At 38.0% G+C, this 13,772-nt stretch overlaps 1 protein-coding gene across 2 annotated transcripts in view; it reads left to right on the forward strand.

Moving 5' to 3' along the window:
• LOC105930440 (potassium voltage-gated channel subfamily KQT member 4) overlaps positions 1-13,772 on the forward strand; it is a 78,537-nt gene that overhangs the window by 42,152 nt on the left and 22,613 nt on the right. For both annotated transcript variants that reach the window (XM_036145138.1, XM_012868659.3), the window contains exons 2-8: positions 3,400-3,490; positions 7,528-7,654; positions 7,793-7,968; positions 8,480-8,605; positions 9,916-10,026; positions 10,133-10,228; positions 10,319-10,407. In XM_036145138.1, the coding sequence (XP_036001031.1) occupies positions 3,400-3,490; positions 7,528-7,654; positions 7,793-7,968; positions 8,480-8,605; positions 9,916-10,026; positions 10,133-10,228; positions 10,319-10,407 (816 nt within the window). The remainder of the gene's footprint in view (positions 1-3,399; positions 3,491-7,527; positions 7,655-7,792; positions 7,969-8,479; positions 8,606-9,915; positions 10,027-10,132; positions 10,229-10,318; positions 10,408-13,772) is intronic.

Below are 13,772 nucleotides of genomic sequence, written 5' to 3' on the forward strand. Positions count from 1 at the left end.
TGTGTGCCAAGTCCTCATCCCCCTGTTTATGATGACAAAGGGGTGATTAGTAGAGGATGTGAAAAATAAAGTTTTTACTAGTTTCCATTTTAACATTCATTGAAATTCTCCATATTCACTCACTCTTAGAGTCATCGAAATATGCCGAAAATGACCAATTTAAAGTAAATAACTGAAAAGCTACAACTTTCTTTCTCAAATGAAAGAAAAACAGAATGCTGTGTCTATCTCATCCGATTTCTATTTATTCTTACATTACAGATGTTACAGATGCATTGTGTTTTTTTGTGTGTGTTCTGAGTTTATTTGTCTTGCCTGTTTATGGCTGATAAAAATAATGCTGTTTATATTTATTTTAAATTTCTTTGTCTTGCAGTGGGTAGCACTGTTGCCATGCAGCAAGAAGGTCCTGGGTTTGAGTCCGACCCTTGCCCTGGGTCTTTCTGCATGGAGTTTGCATGTTCTCCCTGTGCATGCCTGGGATCTCTCCGGGTACTCCGGCTTCCTCCCACAGTCCAAAAACATGACTGTTAGGTCAATTGGCCTCTATAAATAGTCCTTAGGTGTGAATGGTTGTTTGTCCTGTTTGTCTCTGTGTTGTCCTGCGAAAGACTGGCGACCTGTCTAGGGTGAACCCCGCCTCTCACTCATTGACAGCTGGAGGTAGGCACCAGCATCCCTCACAACCCAATTGGGATAAGAGTGTTAGATAATGAATATGGATGGAAGGATGACATACAGCTCCTTTTACATTTATTGGCACCACAGAAGTACCAACGTGATCTCTCAGAAAACTTCTGAAAAATCATATTTTTACTTTGAAGACATTTATTGAAGAGAAGAAATTCTTTCTTTAAGAAATTGTTTTTTGCTAAATCAATGGTGCTACAATTGTTGACACTCCAGCGATATAATCTCACACTAAATAATTTTTATAATCAATGATTGTGGCACAGGGATTCTAAAAAAAAAAAAAAAAAATTCTTAAAGTGTAACTCACCATGATATAAAAGCATAACCCCGCCCACAGACACATTTTAGAAAATGCCACCCAAGTGGGCGGTTCCAAGAAACAGGGCTAAGTGTGGGGATGAGCGGTGGAACATGAAATGTCGGCACATGGAGTGACAAGGGCGACATCTGCTGGTTTCACCACAGATCGGTCTTTTGAGGTGGAGGATTTTTCTCCGCCCTCGTCACCGGAGGCTAGGAGAGCCCAGCGGCACTCAGTTCTAACCGCTGGCCTGAGGCTTTGACTCAGTGATGCCTGAAGCCGGCCCTGCTTGGCACTGGAGGACAGAATGGGTTCAGTTTCTAAATGGTAAAGTGATGTTAGCAGCATTATTGCTAAGATGGACTAACATTCAAAGCATTAATCAATGCTAAACACTATCAATCAGCGCTATCAGTGCTCGATTCCAACTCCTGAGTGTGACTTGTTGTGGGCGGGGCTGGCGTGTCTGACTGAGATGTTTTTAAATCTGGAAATGGGCTATGATGACGAAAGCATTTACCGTTTTAACCAATAGGAAACTTCAACAGCCACTGTTCAACCCTAAGAGGGCAGCACTAAGATTTATTTTTTTTGTTATTTTTGCGGCTCGCTTTTATTGACAGTAGACTGGCAGGAAAGGGGTGGAAGAAGGGGAGAAACATGCGGCAAAGGACCGCAGGTCGGATTCGAACCCAGGTAGTCCACGTCGAGGACTAATGGCCTCCAAACATGGGTCGCGCTACCCACTACGCCACAAGCGCACCCACTAACATTGTTTTAAGACAAAGATTGCAGAACTAAACAAGCTCACCTGAAATTTTAAAAAAAAATTGTACAGTAACAATAAAGTAGCACCCTTACGCCCAGTTTACACAGTCTATCTGCAGGAAAACATTTTTTCAGGGTAACACTATAAAGTGGGATTTTTTCTCTTTAAATATTAATATATTCAGATTAAAGGTTAACGGTGCAACACAAATATAGTTTTTTTATTTTAATGAGAAATTTGCCTTTTCTGTTCATATTTTCATAATATTATACCTTTTTTAAACCAAATTTGTAGACACTGTCACTAAAATGCAACTGGAAAGCTTTTCCGCCTGTTCATTTGAACACAGTCTTGCCATTTAAAAAAAATAAATCAGAATAGATATTTTGCTTTTCACAAGTCTTTTATAACTTATTCTTAACTTTTTCCTCAGCAGTCATGCTTTGTTGAATGAAATATCTGTCGAACTGTGACTTCCTACATCTGAAAGCCTCTGGAAAAATGAACTGTTTATACCAGCTGGAGAGCAGCTTTAACACAAGGCCCAGTTATTCACAGTTTATGTTGTTTTACTTCACTGTAGCACTGAAGCTGAAGTGGAACAGTGTTTTTTGTATTTCAAGCTGAAGTTGTCACCTTCTTAAAGAAGACAGTTTCACATTGATAGAAATTTTTATTGGTTTATTTTAAGATACAAAATCACCATGTCATACTTCTGCAGAGCACTAACTAAAATAATCTTAAAAGCCGTTTGGTTTGCTGCTCAGATTCAGACAATTTACTCAATTTATCTTCAGGAATTCATGTTGTCTGCCAAATAAGCACCTCCACTTTCAAGAACTGATGTGCGTAGAGTACCCACTCAAGTAAGAGTAGCGTTGCTTCCAAATAATATTACTCAAGTTGAGGTAAAAATACAGTGCAGTAAAAGTACTCCTAAATTAAAGTTTTTACTTGAGTAAAGTTACTCAAGTAATGTAACTTGTTATTAGCCACCTCTGTTCATGACCCAGATGAGTTTCACTCTCTGACCACAAGATAGTGGAAAAACTTGATCCTTAGAAAAGAGGGCATATGTATTAATCAGCATTATTGATAAACATGCACCATCTTGGCTAGACAGGACATAGAATTGATTTTGAATTGGAACGCTTGTCGAAAAGGAAATAAAAGCAGTGAATGGATGGATTGATGTTTCAAAGGTTATACAATCTGACATATCTATTTAATGTTGATGTTCTCATTGTTAGTTAAGCCTCCAAATGCTTTTTTAGATAAATGCTTTTTGCGTTTTGGAACATTTTGCTCTGTAAAATCATCATACGAACTACGAATTATGTTTTGTTTCTGTGTTTTTACGCTTTTTTGTACTTTGTCACTGTTAACTACGCTGTGTTTGTGTAACGTTATGGATCAATAATTTATTTCCTACTAATTTACAATGCGGTATTTTTCTGCTGCTCACACAGGGAGTGAAGCCCGTACATTTTAACGAGTTTTATTCAGCCCGTGGAGCTTGAGCATCATTATGTGGGAATGTGTGAAGCTTTATTTCTGTGGCAATAGTTGACCAAAGTGATTCATGAAGTCTAAAATCAGAAGTAACTTAATGAGTGAAAAAAAATGTGTGTTTCAGTTTTCTGCTGGTGTTCAGCTGCTTGGTGTTGTCTGTGTTCTCGACCATCCCAGATCACCAAAAGATGGCCAACCAAGGCCTCTTCATCCTGGTAAGACCTCCTCCTCTTCCTCATCCTCATCTCTTCTGACATATATAGGGGACATTTGTTAGCACACAGTTTTGGAGTCTCACTTACTCCTCTGTAGATGTATGTGCTTGTATACGTGTGCTGTTTGGCTTGATCAGAGAGGCACTTGTGTAAGCAGTTGAGAGGATTCAGGTGATGTTGACTTTGCTGGAAATCACAGACATGATGCACTAATCCTAAAAGCCATCCCTTAATCGCCTCTCTTCTTGTGTGCTTTGGCTGCTTTAGTGAAAACTAATGGATACTCGCTTTTCCCTCCAAACCTGACTCATCCACCTCCTCCCTTTCTCCTTTCCCTCCTTACTCATCATTATGTGTATTTTAACAGCAATGTTCCTGACTTTCACATTCGGTCAGTTTACTCTGTCCATCAATCGCCTGGCCATTAGCAGTCAATTGGCCATCAGTGGACTTCACTTACGACATCATTTGTTCGGATGACATTTGGGTTCTGTGCAGTCCAGAAGTCTGCTAAATTAAATGTAAACAAACACAAAGCTATGGCTCACATTTTGTTCTCATCTATTATAAATAATTATTTTTTTTCCATCCCTTTAATTCAATAATTTTTTATAACATTTAGGAGTTTATAAGTTTGTGTGTTGCAAGTTGTTGATAGGCTGTCTTGAATTCATCAAGTGACAAAAGGCAAAAAACCGAATAACAGTGCATGAGCATAAAAAGCATTGTCTTGAGTAAAATATATCTTTACTTCCCAATTGATGGCATTTACAGAAAATATTGGTGAAAAGTGTATAAAGAATGATTAAATTTATTTTATTTAGAGATGAAAAGCTCCTATTATTCCTTCTGCTAGTGAATTAGTACAATGACCGTTGCAGATCAAAGTTTTTGACTATTATTTTGATATTTCTATGCTGAGTTTTGCATAAATCTAGAGCGATCACTCGCTAAATTTAGCAGTAGTATTCAAGTAAGCTTTCAAACCATGCAGAATATTATAACTTTTCTGCTCTTTATAAAGTGACCGAAGTATTTCAAACAGATATTAGTATGGTAAAAGTCAGGCTGTCTCCACGGGTAGCCAGCCTACAGTCACTGCTCAGCAGATTTGCTGCTTGTATCATGCCACCTTTAGTTTTAGATAACTGTTGTGTGAAGGAATGTACTCACTTGAAATATTTCCAAACAGCCACATTGACCTATATTGTAAACATGAGGCAATTATGAGATTCTTGTTTCAGCCAGCTGACACACTGTGCACAGCGACAGGTGAGGGAGGAAGAGCTATACTCCTCATCAGGCACGTGCAGATAGACCCCTAGTGGTGCTCAAGACCTTGTCCTTTTGCCCTAAGTGAAAAAAGTTTCCCTTCTCCTGGTGCTCAATGTTGTTCTTGATTCATCAATACAGTGAACCCTTGCTTATTGCGGGGGTTACGTTCCAAAAAGAACCCGCGATAGGCGAACTCCACAAAGTAGTCAGCTTTATTATTTACAGTTACAGCATTTCCACACATAACCAGTGTCAAACGGTCTTTTTTTGGCCTTAAATCCTGGGGCTTTGGCTTCTTCCTGCATGATAGAGATGAGAGAGGGCATTCGTTTCCAAAACAAGCCTGTCTCATCCATATTAGAAACTTCTTCAGGCTTATATCCCCCTATACCTCAATGATTGCTTTAAATTTGTTGTTCACGTATGCATCTGCTCCAGCAGTATTTCTAGAGGCGACCTATCCATGCAGAGAAACATTTTTAAGACCAACGTGTTTCAGAAGGTTTTGTCGATATTGTGAGTTTTGTCGTGGAGAAAATTTGCAAACGTAAATTTGGCAAGCCAAACTCATTCTGTGCTGGACAGAGACCAGATACGGAGGAGATTGATTGACATTGGTCTACAGTCCTTTAGCCAATCAGGACACAGAACACAATGCATTCATACACTGTAAAACAAAAAAAATCATAAAAATTTGCATAACAGGGCAGCCACGGAAGGTGTACCACGTTATAGCAAGGGTTCATTTTACTTAAATATAGAAATTACCCTTTGTGCTATCAATTCTCCCCAAATGTTTTTTAAATATTTGACGGGAATTTATTTGAGTATTTGTGAGAATTCAGCACAAGCCCCCGCCTTGCCCCTCCTTCCTACACCCAGCCTTCATGCAGTGCTGAGCGCCAGGCCAAACCGCAGCAGCAGCCACACTTTTCTGACCCGTAGCGTCAAGACAGACAGGTAATGTCAGTGTTTGTGGAATCCCCAACGCTGTCTGATGCCAAATTAATCACAATACTTCAAATTATACCGCTACTGAAAACATTATGTGGTTTCTGGCGGTTCCTAAAAATAAAAAAGGGTGGGTGTGGAGGCATTTAAACTTCACAGTTGCTGAAAACACTTACATTTTCATACAAACACCATCGATGCATAACGCATAGCCTGCACTTTTTGTTACTAATGACATCCATAATTTTAAGGCCTGTCCAGCTGTTTACTGATGTTTGTCAGGGATGGCACAGAGGAAGGGTCTTCCTGTGAAGTAGCTACTTGAACAATCCTGCTCCCTTCACTATTTTTTTTTTCATTTATTCTGAGCTGAGTTTAGATATGTCTTATGTTATAATATTGTTTGACGATTATTTGACATATTGTTAGGGTGTTATAAAACACGATTTTATGCCTGCCATTTATTTATTTATTCAATAAAATAATTTGAGCTGCCCTATTTGATTAGACAGGCATTGATTTTGTTATCAAAAGTCGATATGTAAATTAAATATATCTCATTATGGTTTAAAAAAATGTATTTTGACTACATTTGTTTTTTTCTAGTTTGAGCTCCGGCCCCCAAAAATGTCTGTGCTCGTGTGCTTGTGAATTTCTTTTTTTTAACATACATTATAAATAATACACATGATTGGGACTTAAAAAATCAAATTATTTAGCAGCTTGCCGGGTAGCTCTGCTCTATGGGAACCCTTTTTGCGGTTTAATTTACATTAATTGATACTGTCAGTCATCCTATAATGGAAAATAGATCATGATTTTGCTGATAAAGGTAACTTAATGAAAGATGATCACTGATAGTTCCACTACACTTTTTGGCAGTGAGTAAAGTTTCACAGCCTTGCCTATCACCACTTATGCTCCAATGTGACTTTTCCATGAACAATTCCATAGCACAAGTGAGACAAATTTAAGACGCCATATTGATTGCACATAGGTGCCATTGCTGCGTAATTTACATAAATGCAATACATTGGCTTTTATTAATATTGCTTAATATTATGCTATGACATGCATTTACTCTGTCTGCACTAATGAAGATTGACTCACCCCAGCATGCAGAATGCTTGGAGTTTGATATATTTCTTAATTATTTCTGCTATTAATAATGTGACTGCTTCGGGGCAGTCATAGACTATGTGTCGAGCACTGAGCCTTTTGCACAATATGGTCAAGTGATCATTATATAAGGGAAAACCACTATATGGAACCACAGATGTCCTCTTCCTGTTAGTCATTGAACATTGTACAATTTTACAGCACCAATGCTTTACTGTTTCTGCTCTGGAAATCAAATTGTTTTATTGAAAATTGTAAGTTACTATACAAATCATGAGGAGTCAGCGTTCTCTCTAAAAGGCCCATTTTGCTCTGATTGGTCATCTTCACCAGCAGCAGCCAGGATCCCTACACATTATTGTAATCTGACGATCTTTTCTGGAATTTTAATTTATCGGATATGGGAAAAGGTTGAGCTCCCTTTCAGTTGGAAGGATGGCAATCCAGTCCCCGGCTCCACTACGTAAACTGCTGAGCCTTCAGTTACCATAAATACATCGACTCGTCTGCGATGTCAGAACGAAAAGCGTTGAGAATGCAAATACAGAAAAAGCTGAGTCAATAGGTCAATTAGTAACATATTGTAAGGTGCATTCAAGAACCTAGAAGATGTTAAAAGAAAAAAAAGAAGAAGAAGTACGTTTATGACACATGGATCAAGATGGAAATAATTTTTTGTGTGTGGTTTGCAGGAATTTGTAATGATCGTGGTGTTTGGCTTGGAGTACTTCATCAGGATCTGGGCAGCTGGCTGTTGTTGCAGATACCGAGGATGGCAGGGACGCCTGAGATTTGCCAGGAAGCCCTTCTGTGTCATAGGTCAGACTCCGTCTGTGAACGGTTAATCAAACCGAACAGTTCTGTGTGTTCCTGTGGACAACATTTGTAAACATCATCTCACCATGACCTTTCCCTCACTGTTGCCCTAACACTTGTTCAAACCTTCTTTTGCCGCAGACTTCATCGTGTTCGTGGCGTCGCTAGCGGTGATCGCTGCGGGGACGCAGGGCAACATCTTCGCCACGTCAGCCCTGCGCAGCATGCGATTCCTGCAGATCCTGCGTATGGTTCGTATGGACCGACGGGGAGGCACCTGGAAACTACTTGGCTCCGTGGTTTATGCTCACAGCAAGGTGGAAATGACAAACTGCTACACTCGTTCTGCTATACAAACCCTGACCCTTTACATTTACATTTGAGGAATATATGGTTGTGTTTTAAGCATGCTTATACTTGGGCGGCATGACGGCCATTGTCCATGATGGTTACTAATCGGATGAATGGATTATTAACCGGCGACGTGAAAGGAAATGCATTGAAACTAATTGATGATCAGCTGGCAATGAAAGCTTCCTGCCTTGAAACATAGATCTCACATTGAGCTGCTTGCTTTGTGGTGCTTCTTTTTGCCTACGGTCAGCATTATGTGGCAAGCTAGAATGACAATGATGATGTTCATGATGATGAATTGATGTAAAAAGCTCTCTAAGTGCAATAAGGAAACCCAGTAAAGGTGCAAGCGTAATGCAATTACGAGGCGAACCTGGCCAATAATGCCAGTAGTTTTATAGTAATGACAGCACGGATTTGGATGTTAAAGATGCTGCTGACTAGTTTGATCAATGTCCATTTTCTGTCTGACAGGAGCTGATTACAGCCTGGTACATAGGTTTCCTGGTGCTCATCTTTGCCTCCTTCCTTGTCTACTTGGCTGAGAAAGACATCAACTCAGATTTTGGCACCTATGCAGATTCCCTCTGGTGGGGAACTGTGAGTACTGCACAATGCCCCAACCTCACAGGCTCTTTCCCTGTCATTATCTTTTGGACTAATGGTGGTAACAGCATGTTTTTATATCTGGGATGCATGTAAGGGGTCGTGATGAGAACAATCTAATCTTTAAAAAAAAAAAAAAAATTTTCAGCTGTAAAACTTGAAAAAGTAAAATAAAAACTTTAAAAACTCTAAAAGAGGTGATTAAATCCTACTGATTTCAAACCACATTGAGGTGTAAAAGGGTTATAGCTTCATTTTGACTGTTTATACAATGTAGCTGAACTTAGGATATGGAATTATTTCTTGTTGCTGTGCTTTGTTTTCAAATCCACATTTTTATGTTTTTTTTTTAGAGTATAGTGCTTTTCAAAAGTAATAATATCCCTTTTACTTGGTCACAGTTTGTCATGTTCCAACCACAAACATTTGACTATTATTTATTGGCATTTTACATATTACACCAACACAAAAGTAGCAAAAAATTTTCCACAAATATGCATCTGAAAGGTTTGACTTGCATTTGTATTCTGCCCCTCTGTGTGAATACTCAGTAGAAGCTTCAGGATTTTGGTGTTGATGTTTCTACAATCTTTGCACAACTGTGCATTTTTGCCGATATTGATTTGCAAAAGTCCAAGCTCATTTAGGTTAAATAAGGTTAATCCATGAACAGGAATTTTGAAATCTCGGAGTCACAGAATTCTGAGTCAAGTTTAGGTCTGGTTGTTGCCCTGTTGGCAGGTGAACATTTAATGAAGCATCAACCTTTTTTTCAGGGCTACCTTGACCAGCATCCCAACAGCAATATGCTGCAACCACCATGTTTCACAGTGGATATGGTGTGATGTGTTCAAAGCTATTAACATATAGCTTCATAGCTTATCCTCACAATGAAATCCACATCTTTGTTCCTGACCTGTCTGCTGTGTTCCTTGGACTTCATCTTGCAGCACACTGTTGTTCTCAAATAAAGCTCTGATGGCTTCACAGAACAGATGGATTCATACTTAGATGAAATTACACAGATAGACTATTTACCAATTAGGTGTCTTCTACAGGTTATATGGGATTTTATTCAGGGGTATGAGAGTAAACAAAGCTGAATACAAAAGCATGCACACTTTTTAGATATCCATTTGAATAAAACAAAAAACAAACAAAAAATAGTTTGTATCTATAATATCAAACACTGAGTTTTCATGGGGAAATGCACTGTGCACAGGGTAGTCCAGCTCCATGCTGTTTACATGCTGTTGTAGGGATCATAGCTTGTGTTTGAGACCTGAATTTCTTCACACATTCAGATAACTTTGACCACAATTGGTTACGGTGACAAGACCCCCCGTACGTGGCAGGGGCGACTTCTGGCTGCTGGCTTTGCCCTTCTGGGTGTCTCCTTTTTTGCATTACCTGCTGTAAGTTCTCTGTTTTCATTTATATTTATCGTAATCTGTGACCTTTTTTTTGCCAAAAGACAAAAAAATGCCATCTTAATTTTTGTTGTGAAATTTCTATCTTTAGGGAATCTTAGGTTCAGGCTTTGCCTTGAAAGTTCAAGAGCAGCACCGACAGAAGCACTTTGAAAAGAGGAGGATGCCTGCTGCAAATCTCATACAGGTAATAGACACACGCTGACATAAAATGCTCTTTTTACACATTCATAATTGTCTAGGCAGTGTTAACTTGGGGATTATTTCCTGCCTCTAGGCTGCATGGCGTCTCTATTCTACAGATGCGAAGCACTCATATCTAACAGCGACATGGTATTTCTACGACAGCATGTTACCTTCATTCAGGTAGGTGTTGCCATCGTTCCTCCTGGTCTGCGTTGAGCTGATGCAGCAAGAACCAGAAACCTGTGGTGGCACTTCATATTTAAAATGTGGACATGAAGAGATTCACAAACCCACAAAAGTCGTATTTAATTTTAATTATCTTTATTAAGTAATTTCACTGCTATAAAGCAGCATTTTGACACACTCACTCTTCAGCTAATATGGGATCAATGTTACACAATGCAGAATTAGTTGCAATTTTTTTTTACCACCGTTATGTAGCTACCTGGACTATCTATTTCTATACATTATTTTCATTTACATTTTTCTTTATTTGATTTTGCATTTGTACTCTATGTTTATTGTAGCAATTTTAATAAAATTCCCACCTAAAGTTTTTGATTTTTTCTTTTCTTTTAATGGACTATATATATATTGTGTTAGGCTATTAGTAAACTAAATTTTTACATTAAAGCCAATTGCATGAGGTAGTAATCTAAGTTGGATTCTTTCCGTAATTACAGAACAAGTTCAACAAATGTGACCCTACATGTATATTTATCAGTTTTGAGAAAGAGACATGTTTATGGGTCAGTTTGCCTAAATTTATCTGGATCACTTTTGATATACATATATATATCCAGAGCGATGTACTGTACCACAATATAAGATGTAACAGTTATTTCAAATTGAGTTTCGAAGGTGATTAGCATCTAGCAACAAAACATTCCTGCTAAACGCTGTAAATCCCAGGGAACCGAAATCCTCCGCTGTTGATGTCCAGTAGCTGTTGTCTTCTAAATGTAGGGAGGAAGAAAATGAAGATAAGAGGAGACACTACAGGTGAATAATGTAACTATTTAGTTTGTTCCTTATATTCAGAGTGTCTTATATGAGGAGTTCCAGTAACCAAAACTAACTGATGAAAATGGGCTTGATTTAAAATGCATGAGTTAAAAAGTAGCAGCTAAGAAGATATCAGCACAAAAACATAGTGGTAATTTTGTATTGTTTGGATAAATGTTAATGATCTAACACAGAATGGTTTATGATCATTTAAAATATACTGATGAGGGTGCTACCTATTTGATGAAATTTATTGGAGGCAGTCGTTCTACAATGATCCAGTTGTACTCTCCTCACTCATAATGCCAGGCAGTTGTAAAGTTAATAATCTGAAAGTTTACCATTTAGTAACAGAAATTACTTGCCGACTAAATAAATACGCACATGGAAAGCCACTTTTTAGACTGCATGTTGATTCATTTTTGGTACCCTTGTCCAATAAAGCAACACAAAAGTTAAATAACCGAGAGGGAATTACTCTTACTTAACCTATTTTTTGATAAAGTCAAAAAATTTTGGTGGGAAGCCTGCGTGAAATTTGCGATGGAGTATTAGGGTTGCTTGATTAAATATTTTTATTTTTATAGCCTTTGAAAAGAAAGTATAAATGTCAATGAGGATGTCAACCTCTTAAGAATATTATTGAAATACTTCAGAATAGGTTTTAGAAACAAAACAATTATTTCCTTTTTGAGTCAGAAACTGAAGTAATATCTATAAGTACTTTAGTTTCAGGAAGCAGTGCTAAAACAAAATATCAGAAATATCTTCTGCGTTTACATCAGTGCTATTTTCAAAAGGTCCTGTAGGGGGAGCACCACTCGAAAATTACTTAGGGCTATTTTACACTCCTGGTTGATTGAAACTGAAATAAATATTTTTAATTCTACCAACACATTTCTTCTGGCAGATGAGCTTTAGGACACTGGCCTGAATTTCTTTGAATAACTTTGATGGCAGATTGTGCAGGCCTTTCCCATTCACACATTCAGAGTTACCAAATACATCTAGAGAACTTTCTAAATATATTACACATTTAGTAGGCAATGTGAGTTCCCCCTGTGAATTCAGGGTAGCAAGGACATTTGACATCAGCGCTCCTAACTGTCAAAGACTTAAACTGTTTCTAGGTTTGGACAGATGTCGAGTATATCCAGAAAGATCCCAAGAAAGTAGTTGTTGCTCCTTAACGGTTTCTGATGGCGGAATAAAAACAATCGATGTGCTCCCGTCTGGCGTTTCCACTTTCCGTCCATAATGGTGAACATCACTGAATTAGCTCTGCTGATGGCGGCAGCCCACCAATCAACCTCCAAGTTTGATAAAAAAAAATTAATAAAAAATATATTTTTCAAGTTTATTCTTAAGATTTTGACTTTATTCTTTCTTTAAGTAATAGTAAAATGTGTGTTTTCAAAGTGACCCTAATACTCCTTTGAAATTTATATGTAAAGTCATTTTCATGTATTAATTTGACTAATTTTTATTTCCTTAAAAGGAGGGGAACATGAGAAACATAAATCCAAACACATTAAGGGGAATTTCCCCCTGACAGAACCTCAATCTAGCACGTGTGTTCAGGGTTCAAAATAAATGTCCTCAAAAGCCAGGCCCAACAGAAATAGATACTTTAGTGTGGAAGCTAATGGATAATTAAATACACCACCTGATTTATTGAAGACATTTTTTTCTCTGACAGTATTATACAGTATGGTCTTAAGGAATTGAACCGTACCTGTCCACTTCTTGAAGAAACGTATAGCTGTATAATTGTAGCAGTATAATGTGATAGCTGTGAGTTATTTTCAAAGTACCACTTCTTAAATGAGTTATCAGTTTGGAGACAGTCACTTTAGAAAAAGAAATTCTGGACTGTCCAATTTTATGGGTTATTTTTGCAGTCATACAAGCACAGATGAAAGTTGGCCAACACAGTGTAAAAACATGCGATAAAGCATGCAGACCGCATAGGAAAGATAGCCAACTGCAAGCAAAAGCTGCAAACAAAACATCTGACCACAAGCAAAAGTCATTCAACCGCAAAAGAAAGTTGACCAGTCGAAAACAAGTCATCTCACTGCAGCCTAAGGAAGGTCCAACCACAGGAAAATGTCTTAAACAGCAAATACAAGCCATCCAACTGCAATACCAAACAGGTGGACCATTAAAGAAAGTCACCCAACTACAAATTGAAACCATCCAAATGCAAATGTAAGTTGCCCAACCACAAACTAAAACGTGGATTCACACAAGAAAATCATTCATCACAAATGAAAGTTGATCATTCACAAAATAAAAGCGTCCAGTCACAAAAGAAACGACTTCCCAGTAAACCGTCTTAAGTTTACCTTTTTGATGAGTCAAACCATGTTAGGTTTTGGACCCTGCATACATATCATTCCTGTCATGTATCCCTCTTCTTTTAAGCGTTTGGACCACTTAATTGGCCTTTTGGTGGCTCTCCATTGTTTGGTGTTTTTTTTGTTTGTTTGTTTTTGTTCATTTGTCATGTGTTTTGTTTTTGTTTTGTTCATTTGTGC

The sequence above is a fragment of the Fundulus heteroclitus genome, chromosome 13 (genome assembly GCF_011125445.2).
Source record: "Fundulus heteroclitus isolate FHET01 chromosome 13, MU-UCD_Fhet_4.1, whole genome shotgun sequence".
Taxonomy (NCBI): Eukaryota; Metazoa; Chordata; class Actinopteri; order Cyprinodontiformes; family Fundulidae; genus Fundulus; species Fundulus heteroclitus.